This window comes from Microcaecilia unicolor, chromosome 8 (genome assembly GCF_901765095.1).
Source record: "Microcaecilia unicolor chromosome 8, aMicUni1.1, whole genome shotgun sequence".
Classification (NCBI taxonomy): domain Eukaryota; kingdom Metazoa; phylum Chordata; class Amphibia; order Gymnophiona; family Siphonopidae; genus Microcaecilia; species Microcaecilia unicolor.
Genome location: NC_044038.1, coordinates 241,088,456 through 241,105,866, shown reverse-complemented (window position 1 = coordinate 241,105,866; position 17,411 = coordinate 241,088,456). Strand labels below are relative to the sequence as shown.

The 17,411-nt window shown below is 44.0% G+C and overlaps 1 protein-coding gene across 1 annotated transcript in view; it reads right to left on the bottom strand.

Annotated features, from left to right (window-relative positions):
• Positions 1–17,151, bottom strand: part of ACSS2 (acyl-CoA synthetase short chain family member 2) — a 107,719-nt gene extending 90,568 nt beyond the window's left edge. The window contains 2 exon segments of the mRNA XM_030212463.1: positions 792–987; positions 16,894–17,151. Of these exon segments, the coding sequence (XP_030068323.1) occupies positions 792–987; positions 16,894–17,023 (326 nt within the window). The 5' untranslated portion in view covers positions 17,024–17,151.
• Positions 17,152–17,411: the final 260 nt, after the last annotated feature.

Genomic DNA, 17,411 nt, shown 5'->3' with positions numbered 1-17,411 from the left:
TATTCTACTACTAAAAATAAAAACCTTCCCCTAAAATTTGTTTTTAAGCAGCTACCAGTTAGTGCTGGATGCAGTAGGAGACCCAGAACCAGGACGCTGGGAGAAGTCAACAGGTTGCAACAGACCCAAGCCTTCTTGGGGCCACCCAGGGTTGCAGACCCTTTCCTCTGGGAAGAACAACCTTTTACTGGGTGGAGTGCTGTGACATCCTGTCGGATCATTGCATGGGCACTTCAAATGTGTGGACCCTTATTGCTGGGGGAGAACCCCTACCCGTTACAATCTATCAGACCTTTGCTCAAACTATACCCTCCAGGAACAGTGGCGTTCCTAGCCAGGATGGCACCCGGGGTGGATCGCCGATGCGCCCCCCCCCCCAGCGAAATGACCCCCCCCCCCGGGTGCACGCTGCGGCACGCTTCTGTCGGCTCCGAAAAGTTCGCTAACTTTGCTCGTTTGCTGCAGCTCCCTCTGCCCCGGAACAGGAAGTAACCTGTTCCGGGGCAGAGGGAGCTGCAGCGAACGAGCGAAGATAGCGAACTCGGAGCCAGGCGCGTGCCGCAGCAACCCCCAGCGGCGTGCACCCGGGGCGGACCGCCCCCACCTTGGTACGCCACTGTCCAGGAATACCTATAAATAGATGCATTCTTCACATACCTACTATACATGCAGGAAAGAGCTTTACACTGAGATTAAAAAAAAACTTTTATAAAATTTAAAATTACCCTCTATCTGAGCAAAGTGCACAGGAAAATGCTCCACTGCAAAATAAATATTTAAAGGAAAGTTACCAGAAGAAAGCTATTTTTTCCCCGAGTTTGTTTTTCTCAATATTCCTGTCCAAGACGTTGTAGCAGATGTTGGTCGTAGCACCCTTCATACATTCCACAAAGATCTTCCCTTTCGTGACATCGAAGTTGTACCGCAGGAATGGTGCAGAATGGTGGTTTCTCCAGTAAAATTCCTCAGCAATCTCGCCCCAGAACCCTGTGAAAATAATTGTTCCAGATTAGCACGATACACCATGGTGCTTATTTCTGAAGCACCGGATTTCTTAAAATACCAACGTGGACCGTCCATATGCTTGAAATGTCCAAATCCCAATTTTGCAAAAGGCAGAAAAGGGACGTCAACACTGTAGTACATCCAAATAGCAAGGGGGGGGGGGGGGGGTGCGTTTTGGATGGGACTAGGGAGAGACCAAAATCAGGACATCTAGCAGCGATGACCAAATGGGAAGAAACATTCAAGCCGAAAAAGGACGTCTTGTAGGCTTGTTTCAGTCACATCCAGGGAACAAAGGGTGCTCTGATTGGATTAAGGGCATGAACACTTCCTTAATCCCCACTAGCAGGTGCTGTCCACCTTCCTCTCCTCTGAAAGAGAAGCTGAAAGGGGAAACCAGGTTCTAGGACAGCTTCAGGAATTATGGGCCATTCTTAGCAAAGCAGGAAGCAAGTCTGAGAGGAGCAGTGTAGTGGTAAGTACAGCGGACTAGAACCAAGGGACCCAGATTCAAGTCTCACTTTAATGCTTATTTTGTCAGCCACTTGCATGCCTGAAGGCTATTGGTGTACATTCGGGTTCAGTAGGTATTTTTCTGTTCCTGGAGGGCTCACAATTACAAACTAAGGGTATATTTACTAAGGGGGACTAGGAATTGCCGTTAACATAGATTTTAGCATATCTATATATATAAAAGGCAACCCCAACGTTCAGAAGCCTCCACGGAAGTTGAGGCGCCCGAGATATCCGGTGTGCCCTGGAGTGTCTGCACCGCCCTCGCGTCAAAACGTCATGAGGCGTCATAACGTCATGACGTCGAGGGCGGAGCTACTGACACTCGAGGGCCAAAATGGTCCACATCGAACAAGGCAAGTAGCTTCGAGGGACGGAGGGAGGGGGCCCCTTGCTAGCGCCCGTTTCATTCCGCTCAGAAATGGGCATTTTTTCCTAGTGTTAACTATAAATCTAATGCTATTTTTTTTTTGTTGGGGAGGTGGGGATGTTTCATGCAGGTCGTGCGTTAACGGCAAGGTTTTAACACGGGAGCACTTAGCAACTCATATAGGAATCGGTGATCCAGTGTTAACTCAGCTGTTTCCCATTAGCATGCGTTAATGAGGATGTACCAACAGGATTATTTTGCAAAGCCCGTATGATGTCTTCTCCCAGAAAAATTGCTGTTTGAATATTTTACTGCTGTTAATTATCTATTGCTTATGTTTGGATTTACTCTTGCTGTACACCGCCTTGAGTGAATTCCTTCAAAAAAAAGGTGGTAAATAAACGAGCAGATCAAAGTGACATCCAAAGAATGTCACACTATATATATCTTTTATTTTTTGTTTTGATTACACAATCCTTTGGATGTCATTTTGATCTGCTCATTTATTCTCCATGTTGGATCTTGCAGATTGTTTGCCTTGTTGTTTTTTTTAAAAAGGTGGTAAATAAATCCTAATATTATTATTATTATTATTATTAGCATTTGTATAGCGCTACCAGACGCACGCAGCGCTGAACACCTGATACAAAGAGACAGTCCCTGCTCAAAAGAGCTTACAATCTAAGTAAATAAAAATATTACCACAGAATACCTTAATGCAGTTAACCCTGTCAGTGCCCGTTAAGGGTCCTTTTACTAAGGCATCCAGGCGCCTACACGCGTCTAATGCACAGCAAATTGGAACTACCGCCCGGCTACCGAACGCACCAGGAAGTAATTCCACTTCTGACGCACGTCTAAAACACACGATAGAAAATACTTTCCATTTTCTACTGCGGAGCGCTTACCCGGCGGTAATTGGCAGTTTACACATGCTGATGCTTACTGCTCGGTTAGTGCGCGAGACCCTTTACCGCAAAGTCAATGGGTGGCGATAAGTCTCAGGCCAAACATGGACCCCTGCTGATTTAAACTTTGCCACAGGCCTATTTTTGGCCACAAAAATTAAAAAGGCCTTTTTTCCAGATGGGCTGAAAAAAAATGGGTATGCGCACATCCAAAACATGTGCCTACACCAGTGCAGACCGCTTTTCGGTGTGCCTTAGTAAAAGGGCCCCTTAATGCTCTTTAGTAAACAACCCTATAAAAAAAAGTTAAAGTAGGATTTGAACTTGGGTCCCTGGGTTTAAAGTCCACTGCATTAATAACGGTCGCCCCTCTGCTCTGCAGGGACGTCTGTCTGGCCATTCTTCTAAGGATGCCAGACAGACGTCCTTGTCCCTGATTTTTTTTGGTGTTCTCTCTCTCCTGCTCCTGTTGGGACCCCATCACATCAAACTGTTCGAAGTTTCCAGAACATGGATGTCCGATTCACATGTATTTTAGAACAAGCTGTGTCCTGGTCTAAGATACATGGCGACATCATGACTCAGACATCTTCAAAAATACCGCTCATAACCATTAAGAACACTACATGGTTTCACAGTAGGTTTTGCACAAGAATCTACAACAAATATAATAATATACACATCTGAATGAAAGGGTATGGAAGCATGGGTGGGGGGAAGATTTGGGGGAAGAATACAGAGTATGCCTCATGGAACTATTTCTTGTCTGAAAGCATTTACTATATCAAAGTATCTATGCTGATAGTGTTTCTCCTATAAAAATTAATTAGGCTAGTATGGGGGGGGGGGTGGGGGGGGGCTTTATTTCTGTGGAACTCCCAGTAAAACATTGCGTTTGAGTTATTCCCTTAAATTTTAAGTTGTGTCCCCAGATGCTCATGACCCCTTATGTATATTTAATAACATCCACGACAGCAGAAACATTTCTGATTTTGTGTGGAGTCATACTAATATAACAGAGGACAGCAGAAACAGGAACTGGTTCGGAGTTCCTGTCCTTTATTTTGTAATTTGTAAACTGCTTTGCTGTCTTGCACAAAGGGTGGTATATTAAGATTAATAAACCAAACCACTGGCTGCTCCATTATTCAGGTCCCCATTGCTCAGGAAACTGTCCTGTTGTAGGATACTGTTCCTTATCCCACTCGGTTTCCTGTGGTCTTCCACCAAGTTAGATGCAAGCCCTGCCTAGGCAGTTCTTAGTCTAGCTGGTTAGCCCTCCCAGCTCTATGGATCACACATCCGCTAATAAATCAGCTTATTTCCCATTCAGCATCCATATGTTATTCCAGGGTTTGTGGCCACAGGTTGCCAGAACCTGGTCTCTTCCTGCATCTCACATGGGGGAATTCCACCTTCGGACACCACTTCCCTGTTCAAGACTTTTTAGGGTCATCCCTTCCTCAGGGGTCAGCTCGCTTGGGCTCTAGTTCCTCCTTGTTAAGTTCTGCCACCACCAGCAACCATGGGCTCAACCCAAGGGGATGGCAGCCTCTGCAGGCAGAAGCCATCCTCCACTTGGTCTAGCTGGAGCCTCCTAGACAGTCAAGTTGTCCTATGACTGCTGGTTCCTCCAACAAATATGAAGATTACATATGGTTCACAACTGCCCAAAAAAATAAGTTTTAACAAAATTAATTTACTACAATCCAAATGTAGCCAACTGGAAATCTGCATATCATCTGCATATAGCATGCAGTTTAACCCCATGCTACAATGTAGAAAATTAACCGCTGAACATATATATGAAAAGGTAGAGGCTCCAGAACAAAGGACTTGTGGTAGGTCTTAGAGGATCTCTCCACCCCACCCTGATTTTCAACTTTGATAGAAACAATGGGGGTGGGGGTGGGACGGGTTCTTAGCCACTGGCTCCTAAGTCCAAAAAAAAAATGTCAAGGGCTGATTTACATGTGATATCTGTTTTATCGTAATCTACTGGGTACTGTTGGTTTATTGATATTCTTACATAAATAGAAGATTCAGTAAGAAGGTGGTGCCCATTTTCATGGCTTCGTAACTAACTTTTTTCCATATGAAAAAAAACCCCATCAGGAAATAGTCTAATACAGAAACCCATATATGGAATACACAGTTTATGGATATGGGGGGGGGGGGGGGGGGGGATTCATCACCAAAATTATTCTTGAGCTCTAAAATAAAGGAAACCAACTTTCCCTTATCAGAGTAACACTGAGATCTCATAATCACTGTGTAAACAGCATAAACTTCCTTGGGAGAAGGATCTCCTGAAACCAACTGCCTTAGACACTGCAAATTATGTTTGTAATTTACCAAAACCAAGTCTACCACCACCAGATATTTTTCAATAGATCCATCCTAGAAATACTCCAGTCTGTCTAGCAGGGCAGTTGATCACACACATAATCCTTTGACGAGACTTGATTCTGCAATATTTTGGTCTCCCTAGCACAGGGGGTGGGCAACCACTGTCCAAAGGCCACAACCTAGTTGGGTTTTCAAGATTTCCACAATGAACATGCATGAAATTGCACACAATGGAGGCAGTACATGCAAATCAAATAGATCTCATGCATATTCACTGTGGCAATCTGGGTTGTGGTCCTCAAGGACCATGGCTGCCCACCCCTGCCCAAATAAATCTCATGCATATTCACTGTGGCAATCTGGATTGTGGTCCTCAAGGACCATGGGTGCCCACCTCTGCCCAAATAGATCTCATGCATATTCATTGTGGCAATCTGGGTTGTGGTCCTCAAGGATCATGGCTGCCCACCCCTGCCCCAGAATAATCAAATTGTCTTTAATGACAGACCCACTGAAGATTTCACGTCTCCCATTTTCTTTTCCAAAGCATCTACACAAAGTCACTTTGTAATTCTAGCTTTCAAGTCTACACTATTTTCTAGGTCCTCCACTTTCCTCTAAAAGTATTTATATCAATTCATCCACAGTCTGCCATTACATCCTACAAGCAGGGGTTCTCAACCCAGTCCCCAGGCAACACCCAGCCTACTGGGTTTTCAGGTGGGGCCCAGGGCAGAAACTGAGGGAGCCCCTGATCCCCCCCCCCCCGATCTCCCCACCTACATTGCTACTACATGATCCAGGCATCTCTTCCCCTTCCACCCACCACAGTCCGTCCCCTTCTCCTCACATTGCGGTATTATTTAAAAATTTTATTTCTCTTCTCATAGGGTTCCCGGCGCGGCAGACATCCTCACAAGCTGCCCTGAAACTTTCCCTCTTTGCCGCAATCCACCCAGGTGGAAACAGGAAATTGCAACAGACGGGGGCAGATCGCAGCAGAAAGAAAGATTTGGTGTATCCGGAGGCAGCTTGTGAGAATGGCTGCCGCACCGGGGCCCCTCTGAGAAGGGAAATAAAGGTTTAAGGAAGGTTGGGAAGGAAGAAGATGACTGTGGTGGGGAGAAGGGGAAGAAATGTCTGGATCGCTGTGGGGCCCAAGGCAGCCCCCTGTGAATATGCATGTGCATACCAAGGAGGCAGTGCTGTCAAGTTACCCATTCCAGGAGGGGGACTTTTTGGGCGGTCCTGGTTTTCAACTTACATTCCAAAGCAGTGTAGTATTTGTAGTCCATGACTCTAACCACTGAAATCAATGCTGCAGGTCCCATAATGCACCAGGATGAGGTTGGCAGAAATCCGGGACTGGCTAAAAAGTCTCTCTTCTGAAATGGGTAAATTGGCAGCTCTGGACTTGTGAACAGTCCTGCACGCCAGTGCTAACAGCAACCACCAAGCTAACGCTCTGGTATCAGTGAGAAAGTTTCACTTGGAAGTGACCTGGCAAGAGGAAAGCTTCCAGATCTCAAGCTCAGCAACAGCTCTGCCTCTAACCATCAAAGGGTTAATAGACTTACTGCTGCTTTATCTCCCTATGCTCCCATAACCAGGCATTGCATTCCCTCTACACCATGGGAATTCGTGAACCTGCTTGCTACAAACATTACCAGACTAGCGGAATTACCCACTGGTCCTCTGATAACATCTTCTCAAAAAATAAAAATCTGGATTCCTCTTATGTTTAACTATAATGAGAAAAGCAAGAACTACCCTTGAAAAAAAAAAAACACAGTAAGAAAACAGAGGAAGTCTGCCAGCACTTATCTTTCCTCTATTAAAATTTTCTCTTTTTTTTAATGTAAGATTTCACCTTCCTGCATGTCATTAAAGCCTTTCAAAATACCAAAAGCTTTTACTGCCTGGTCGTCACACCATCCTCAAGGACAGCAACAGGTCATGTTTTTCAGGGCTGCAAGTGAAGGCCAAGGTTTTAGCAATTCTCCCTATCCTTATTTTTCTCCACAGACTACATTTTAAATACAAATGCTTCAAAAAACAAATTTAATTTGACCAGTCATTTCATCCTAAAGTAACTGTCAAACATTATGTTGAAAAAGGCAAAAGGAGTTATACTGAGCATGTCTGGTCCAACTCTGTTGGGTTTTTTGAGCGCATATATATTTTTAATGTTTACTGTGGGATGTTATTAAAGGTATGTTTTTTGTACAGCCTGGGCACCTTTTTGGGACACGCTGACTTCAGTAGCCCGCAGTAGAATCTTGAATTCCTGAGGATGGAGGGGGGGGGGGGGGGTGATGTCAGTTCGAATGGGAGGGAGGTGTGAAAATGGGAGGGGGAGGGAGGGGGAAAATCTTTGAAAAATTGGTACTTGCATGAGAGAGGACTGGTTTAGATCTGTATTGTAAAGTTTCATATATTTCTTGTGTCCTGTTACTGTGCTTTATGTTAATAAACATGAGTTAAAAAAAAAAAGGTATGTTTGAAGACCACCGATATACCGGTCCGTGTTTCACATATGCTTCAGTAGGAAACCTCCACGTTGGGACCAGTGCCAGTGAATCTGAAATGGACTTTTGCAAAATGTCAATAAACTCATTATTCTACATTTTTTTTCAAAACCTTGATGGTTAACACAATTTTGGATGATTATTTTCACAAACAAACACGGTAACTCTCACAGCTGATTGTCTCAGTCTACATAAGCTGAGCGGATTCTCAACATTTATGTAGAGGAGTGTGGTAGCCGTGTTAGTCCACTCTTAAGGTTATCAATAGAAATCAAACAAAATAAAACATGGAAAAGAAAATAAGATGATCCCTTTTTTATTGGACATAACTTAATACATTTCTTGATTAGCTTTCAAAGGTTGCCCTTCTTCCTCAGATCGGAAATAAGCAAATGTGCTAGCTGACAGTGTATATAAGTGAAAACATTCAAGCATTACTATGACAGTCTGACAGGGTGGGAGGATGGGGGGTGGGTCGGAGGTATGCATGGGGACATCAAAGCATATCATTGATATTCTAACAGGATGGGTGTGGATAGGTGAGGGGTGGGGTGATCAACAGAGACATACAGCTTTATGGTTTATAATGGGCTAGGAACCCCAGGTCCTTGTTAAGTCCTTTCTGTTGGGTGTTAAAATATTCAATCATTCTGACTTCAAAGGTCTTACGTTCTTGTATGGTTTTAAATTTACCTTTCAGTATTCTTACTGTGAAATCACTGGTACAGTGTCCTGGTTCTGTGAAGTGCTGTCCCACCAGGGTGGGGGCCCTACAGGAGGATGAATTACTGAAAGAGATATTCCCATCCCCACCAGTACTGGCCTTCCGACAGCCACCCAACTTAAAACACAAGCTAATCAGAAGTAAACTTCCATCACAGACTGAAAAGAAACAGAAGGGCACACGTCCCTGTAATTTATCCAGTTGCAAACTATGCCAAAATATTTCACAGGACCCCACAGTTATCCACAAAGGAAAGATATTCAACATAAAGGGATCTTTCACTTGCTCATCTTCCAATGTGGTATATATCATTCAGTGTAAAAAATGTAACGAAGGATGCTATATTGGAGAAACAGGCCAGATGCTTAAGACAAGATTCAATTTACATAGACATCATATGAACAATACAGCCAGTAGGGCCCCCACCCCGGTGGGACAGCACTTCACAGAACCAGGACACTGTACCAGTGATTTCACAGTAAGAATACTGAAAGGTAACTTTAAAACCATGCATACCTCCTACCCACCCCCATCCTCCCACCCTGTCAGACTGTCATAGTAATGCTTGAAGGTTTTTCACTTATATACACTGTCAGCTAACACATTTGCTTATTTCCGATCTGACGAAGAAGGGCAACCTTCGAAAGCTAATCAAGAAATGTATTAAGTTATGTCCAATAAAAAAAGGTATCATCTTATTTTCTTTTCCATGTTTTATTTTGTTTGATTTCTATTGTCAACATTTATGTTTAAATCCTTTTTACTGCGTTCAAGATCATCAATTTACACAACCACAAAGTGCCTTTCCAAATATACTTAAGTCTCGGTACACATATTAGCAGACAAAATAAACACTGCACAGTGATTTAACATAAATCCCCTCTCCTCTCTCTCTTGCACTGCTGCATCTCTACTATATCTAAAGAATTAAATTCTGTCAATTGTTCGTGATATGGTTATCTGCAACTGGGATTATCGTGGGTCAAACTTTTTCCCATATTTGATGAAATATAATTTCTGGCTAGATTTTTTTTAATATGGATTTATTTACCGCCTTTGTGAAGGAATTCACTCAAGGCAGTGTACAGTAAGAATAAACCCAACATAAGGAACAGACAATTACAGCAGTAAAAATATTCAAACAACACAAAGCATGGCATAGTATACTACTTGCAATGTCAACAGCTGCACCTTCCCAATTGCAAAGGACAAGTACAAAACATATCATGCATCTAACTTCCCCTACCTGGGATCCCAACTCTGGAATGCTCCGCCAAGACACATTCGGTCAATAAGTGAATATCTTCACTTTAGGAAACTATTGAAAGCCCATCTATTCAAACAGGTTTACCCGAATGACCTGACAGTACCATAAGTAATCATAAGCAATCCATCTGTTTACCGGTTCAACTAATTATTAACAACAATGACTCCGAAAACATCTCCTACCAACCTTCTTACCCTCCATGCTCTTCCCAACTTCTCCTTTATCGCCCCACCTCCTTACCCATCCCCTCTCTCACATCTCTTCTATTCCATTTACTCCTTGTTCATTTGTCCTACCACATACCTTCTTTGTTGATTCTGATACTACCGATTGTATTCCCTTGTTTCTATGTAAGCCGCATTGAGCCTGCGATGAGCGGGAAAGCGCAGGGTACAAATGTAATAATAATTAATCTCTCTATATAAAAAGCAACACCAACGTTCTATGAAGCCTCCAGCCGGAAGTGTGAAGGGGGCGAGATATCCGGTTTCCCTATGAGTGTCTGCCCCGCCCTCTCTGTAACACAGTCAGTGAAGGAAAACAGCAGAGCACGAAATCAAATCGCTGGCTCTGTAACAGTGAAGGACTCAGAGGGGGGAGGGGAGAGAGGCCAGAGGGCAGGGACACACACACTCCCACATGCACACAGAAGAAAACATTGCTAGCCCCCGTTTCATTTGCATCAGAAACGGGGCTTTTTTTACTAGTAATAAATAAAACACAATCCACAATAAATTAATAGACAAAATAGGGTGTAAGCAAAGATGGAGCACATAGACAGATAATGTAGAGAAACAGGAATCTACTATAATAAAAAGCACCCTCAACGTTCTGAGGACACTGACGTCACTGCAGGCACTCACACACCGGTTCGTAAGTTCATGGTGGTGAAGCCACAACACTCACCATGAGGCATATTTTCAAAGCACTTTGGGAGGCTAAGTTCCATAGGTTTCTATGGAACTTTGGGAGGCTAAGTGCTTTGAAAATATGCCTCCATGTCTTCATGCCCCACCCTCGCGTCACACATGACGACGTCGAGGGCGGAAAAAGAAAACAAGGCAAATGAACGCACGGGGAGCAGTAGGGAAACACGCTCCGCTTCCCTACTCCTCCCCTTTCAAGAAATCCCAGGCGCCGCTGACGTGCCCATCACCCCGGCCCCTTTCACCCCACCCCTTTCAAGGTACCGCCCCGCCCCCCCGTAGCACACTCGTCCCCTCATCACCTTCCCTCCCTCCTGTCGCCTCCCCTCCCGCCACTATCCCTGGTGGTCTAGCGGTACCTGTTCGCTCGGGCAGGAACGAAGGAACCCCCGCTTTCCTGCCCGGAGCACTGCTGCTAGCTGCCCGGCTGCATCGTGTCTGAGTCCGGCTCTCGGCGATTCAAAATGGCCGCTGAGAGTTGAAGCTGCCTCACGAGACTTCAACTCACGGCGGCCATTTTGAAACACCAAGAGCCAGACTCCCACACGATGCAGCAAGGCAGCTAGCAGCACCGCTACGGGCAGGAAAGAGGGGGCTCTTTCTTTCCTGCCCTGACCGAACAGGTACCTCTATACCACCAGGGAGACTAGCGTAAGGGGAGAGGAAGGGACTCCCGTGCCCGCTAGCGCCCGTTTCATCAGAGGCAGAAACGGGCCTTTTTTACTAGTAAGAAAATAAGGTACTAGTTAAAGAAAGTTGCAAATGAGGTCAGAAAGGAGGTTGAGCATCATCTTTGCTACGGAAGGAGTGGGTAAACATGTCCTGCTATAATATGTGCAGCTGGTGTCATTTACTTCTTCCGTTAAAGGCCTGGTTGAAGAGCTAAGCTTTCACCTGCTTCCTGAAGTAAGAGTCTTGTGTTAAGCGAAGCCTTTCAGGGAGTCCATTGCAGAGCATGGGGGCTACTCCGGAGAAGGCTTGCTTGCGGGTATCACAGTGTGATGTCCTTTAGAGAGGGTGTGGTTAGGGAAACTCCTTGAGAGGATCTTAGTGACCTTGAAGGTGTGTAGAGGGGGATTCTGTTCTTCAAGTACTCTGGGCCATTTCCTTTAAGGGCCTTGAAGGTCAGAGTTTTAAATTTAGCCCTGTATTGTACTGGTAGCCATGAATTTTATGCAGAAATGGTGTGATGTGGTCACATCACTTACAACCTCCTGTTAGTCTTGCTGCAGCATTCTGAATCAATTGGAGCTAGTGCAAACCCTTTGTAGTCAGACCAGTGTAGAATGCATTACAATAATCCTGTCTTTTGATGTTATCATGGCACGCACAACTGAGACAAGGCTTGCCTTTTCAATGTAAGGAGACAGGCAGCTTAAGTTGTCGCAAGTGACGGAAACTGCTTTTTGCTTGGATTTGGGGGATCAGAGTAAGTGCCGAATCGAGCTGTATTCCAAGGTTCCTGACTTGTGATTTGAGGGGGAGTTCATATTTTCCAAAAGAGATTTTGACGTCAGGTCTGTCCCCATTTGTGACCCATAGACGCTCAGTTTCACTTGGGTTCAGGTGTTGTTTTTAAGCTCATTCTTGAACTGATGTTAGACAGGTAGTCAGTTTATTCAGGGCTGTGGGTAAGTATTGCGTTGCAAGACTCAGTCTTCATAAGAGTAATCATTTGAGATCTGCAAGCTTGAATTGACTATGCATTAAGTGAGGCCATAGAGTAAATATAGGGTTTTTTTTTAGCCATTCGCGCTGAGAATGGAGGCGACAATAATAAATCTGTCAAACAGAATTGATGGGGTCAGCTGAATCCTACAGGTACAGGGATCTGAAATTCAAGCAATTGTCTTGACACCAAAACAAAACCACCACTGGGCATTGCCAAAACATATAAGTTAGTGTTGCAGAGTCATTCCTGCATTTAGGACAATGCCCTGTGGTAGTTAATCCAGCTAGAAGAGCACGACGAAGGGTCGAATGCGGTCTAAGACCAAATTGATATCATAATTCCCAACACTGCGCATTATTCATGAATTTCCGCACTCCAAGCACACGTGCCTTCAATAGGTCACCAGTGAAAGCTAGATGCAGTTCCTTGTTCCATTTTCCGGACAATCTAGCTCAATCTGTTTCTGCAGTTCTTTCCGGGAGATATTTATGGTGAAACGCCAATGGTACTTTTAATTCAGAACTAAAAGGTGTCATTAACATCTCTTGAACATCCTCACAAAGATCTTCCCATGGCAAACTTGTTACATAATGACAGAGTTCGGAGTAGGCAAATAAATCTTTATCCAACAAGGAGAACTCGTTTGAGATCTGAAAAGGACTTCGTTTTACCCTTTTTCAGTCACAACACGCAGCAGGTCTCTTCTACTTTTATTCTCCCAGGCTTGAAATGACTTATTGTCAATGCCTGGAAGAAAGGCCGGGTTGTAAAAAAAAAAAATGGACATAAACGGAGTCACCTTTGCAGAAAAAATGATGGCGCCTAAAAAGCCAGCACCATATTGCTTTCAACGTTCTCTCAAAAAAAGATATAGTGGAATTAGAAACGGTTGACAGTAGAGCAACCAAAATGATAAAGGGATGGAACTCCTCCCGTATGAGCAAAGGCTAAAGAGGTTTGGCCTCTTCATCTTGGAAATGAGATGGCTAAGGGGGGGATAAGATTGAGGTCTACAAAATTCTGAGTGGTATACAATGAGCAGAAGCAAATTGATTTTTCACTACAAAGACTAGAGGAGACAATGAAATTACATGAAAATACTTTTAAAACAAAAAGGAAATTTTTTTTTATGCAAATAATAGCTCTGGAACTCACTGCCAGAGGATGTGGTAATGGCAGTTAACACATCTGGGTTTAAAAAAGGGTTTGGACAAGTTCCTGGCGGAAAAGTCCATAAGTACTTTGTGTACATTAATTACAGATGGTCTATTTTTAACCAAACTCACTTGGTCTTCTCCAACAAGAGTCAGTAGTATTCTAGCAGTCGATCTACTAACACTCTAGTTAATAGATCGACGGCCATTTACTCTTCAGAAAAGCTTTGAAGACCCATCTCTTTAGAAAATCCTACCTCAATGATCCAACTTACCTAAAGTCCACCCACATGATTCTGTACCGATGACTGTTATACATCGACCATCTCTCCTATTCTCCTTATGTTCATCCCTCCATCGCTTTCCTCTCCATCCTTCCTTCGCCCATCTCCCTACGTTCATTCCCTTCTACACTTAATCCCTCCTATTACTTCTTACTTATTCATTAACCACATTATTATTATGTTTTCTACAATTTGTACAATCTTCTTAAAGACTTTGTTATTTCTTTTTTACTTGTTACTATGTAAGTCGCATTGAGCCTGCCATGTGTGGGAAAGTGCGGGGTACAAATGTAATAAATAAAATAGTTTAATACCAATGGTAATGAAAGATATCGGACAACATGAATCAGCTAATTCTTGTAGCTGATTCAGCTTTGGGATTAAAGAAATCAGGGCAGTATCGGCATGTTGCGGAAAACAGCCTTGCTGAATTACCGCTACATAATAAGACAAAAGGGGCCCCACCCAGCATCTACAATTGCAAGAGCTTGTAAAATTCACCAGTGAAACCATCAGGCCCTGGCGCCATGAACACACCCGTGCTACAATATTTTCCATTCAAGGCCCAGACCTTTGGAATTCCCTACCCAATTCTTTGCTCAATGTAGACTCTAGTTGCTTTCAAAAAAGAACTTAAAAACATTTCTATTTCATGATGCATTTGCCTAGGTATTTGAATATTTATAATTGTTCCTCTCTTCTCTGAATACTTAAGAGCATCCCTTAGTGTTTATCCCCCTCCTCCTTTTTTTAATATTGGAGTTCTTCCCCATCAACATCAGTTCTATATTCATTAATAATTTTATCATGAAATTGTAAGCTGCTGAAAGAAGCTATAAATAGGGCCACGAACCTTTATGTAAGGAAAGTAAATAAAAGCAAGAGAAAAAGGAAACCGATATGGTTCTCCAAGCAAGTGGCTGAGAAAATAAAGGCTAAAGAGTTGGCATTCCAAAAATACAAAAAAAAACTCAAGAAAAGGGACACGAGGAGGAATACCGGATGAAACTGAAAGAAGCCAAGCGAGAGATACGTCTGACAAAAGCGCAAACAGAAGAACAAATGGCTAGAAATGTGAAGGCAGTAGAACTAGAGGACATGAATGAGATTGAAGGGGGGCAGACACAAGAAAAATGTCAGGAAGTATTTTTTCACGGAGAGAGTAGTGGATGCTTGGATGCCCTCCCGCGGAGGTGGTGGAAACGAAAATGGTAACGGAATTCAAACATGCGTGGGATAAACATAAAGGAATCCTGCTCAGAAGGAATGGATCCTAAGGAGCTTAGCCGAGATTGGGTGGCAAAGCCGGTGGCGGGAGACGGAGATGGTGCTGGGCAGACTTAAACGGTCTGTGCCAGAGCCGATGGTGGGAGGCAGGACTGGTGGTTTGGAGGCGGGGATAGTGCTGGGCAGACTTATACGGTCTGTGCCAGAACCGGTGGTGGGAGGCGGGGCTGGTGGTTGGGAGGCGGGGATAGTGCTGGGCAGACTTATACGGTCTGTGCCTGGAAAAGGACAGGTACAAATCAAGGTAAGGTATCCACAAAAAGTAGCACATGTGAGTTTATCTTGTTGGGCTGACTGGATGGACTGCGCAGGTCTTTTTCTGCCGTCATCTACTATGTTACTATGTTATGTTACTATTGTACTTCCGGGTTAGTAAGAAATAATAAACTCAAAACTTAACTTTTAATGATTTTATCATTTTCTGTAATTCTTTGGCCTGTAATGGTTTATTCAGTGACTCCAGTGACCCATTTGGTAGGTGTGGAATACCTGATCTACAGAGATATTCTAAAATCTCCATACCTTGCACGTTCCCCTCGGCATATAAACATTGTAAATGTTCAGAATTTGAGCTACTTCCTCACTGTTCTCAACATTTATGGGCACAAACTATTTCAGAATACAAAGTTAAGTGTTTAGACTGGTCTAATTAAGTTTGTTTTTTGAAGCACTTAGATTTGATTGAAAGTACATAATTAGATTGCTGGGTTATTTATTTTCAATGGATATTTCTGACCCTCTGTGTAGTTTTTCACCCTGGGACACAATGGTGTATTTAAAATGTAAAAGCCTTAGCTCCAAGATGCTCCTGTTTTTCAATCAAACAATAGCATTTGCAATTACTACTACTACTATTTAGCATTTCTATAGCGCTACAAGGCATACGCAGCGCTGCACAAACATAGAAGAAAGACAGTCCCTGCTCAAAGAGCTTACAATCTAATAGACAAAAAAAATAAAGTAAGCAAATCAAATCAATTAATGTGTACAGGAATGAGGAGGGTAGGAGGGTAGGTGGAGGCGAGAGGAAAGAAAAAGATCAGAACATCAAATCCAGTTTTTTGGTGGATTACAGTATGTTTACTTTATAAATATGAAATGAAAGCACCTGAAAAAAAAAAACACACACAACGCATTGTAATGACAATATAGAAAACTATGCAAGACTATTTTACTAATGACTAATTTTAATCCTTGTCATTTCATTTGTACACAATATTTTCTTTTTGTTGAACTAACAGGGACTCCATTTGTTTACTGTATTTTCTTAAGTATTGTTTTGTATGCACTCTTCATCAGGGCAATGCAAAAAGATACCACCTACAGCTTAAAGACCTTTATTGCAACTGTTTATGAAGGGCTAAAACAACAACTACCCTACTTGGGGGTCAACAACAACTGAAACCACAGCTGGAGTTGGCTGACCTCTTTGAAATTAGCACAAGAAATGTTAATTAACTCAAAACACCGCCTTGCCCATTGTATTAATCCCGACCAGAAACTGCCAGGACAAGGAAAGGTTGCCAGACTTGAGCAGCTGTTGCATTCTGGCAAAATGAGCACAGTGAAATCCCAAGCAGGTCATAGACATGGTCATAGGAGCCGACTCTGTCCCCCAGATTGGGAAAATTGCATGCATGAGTCCAAGGAAGGGTCGTTTCCTTTAGGCTTAGCAAAGTTGGCTGCTATGCACATGGTTACTTCTCTTGCTTCCTTCTCCTATGCCTGTAGTGAAAGGCTAAAAGCGAAATTAATAGTATCCTAAAAGCGCTGCAACCACCTGGATTCAATCCTCTCCATTGCCTTTAAACAGAGAACTTTTTGCAAAGCTCAGATGCTTCGAATTGCTGTCTAGCCCCCATGCAACAACTCCAATGCAGCAGCAGAGGAAAGTTTCCGGACTCACCTGTGGGGTCCTCCAGGGAGCGGCGGTACAGCTCCTCGTAGCGCTGCAAGGAGGACACATGGGCCGCCCGGCAGAAGTCCGGAGCCGCCTGGTACAGCCCGTCCTGGCCGGACCCCTTTGGCAAGGCCATGCTGGGGACAGGAAACGGGTCAGAGCACCGGTGGCGAGGACTCGGCTGCTCCCAGGACCAGAGAAGGGAGGGAGGTGTGTCGTCGTCAATCCGGCACCGCCCGATACGGTCAATGTCACACCGCGCGCGCCACGGGCGGCCCAGATCTCGCGCTCGCTCGCTGGCTGCTGAGTGACGCCTCCTGCGCGAGACCTGCCAATGAGCGTGGCAAGGGGGCGGGGCCAGGCTGCAGCAGGCGCCTTTAATTCTGAGCAAAACTTTTTAGCCGGCGGGAACTGGGGTTTCATAGTGGTTTTTTGCCCTTACGCCAAGCCCCCTCCCTACCCATCTTCAAATCCCTCTTCAATGTTGCTTTCGGCACCTAACCTTTAGACCTTTCAGGAAATCT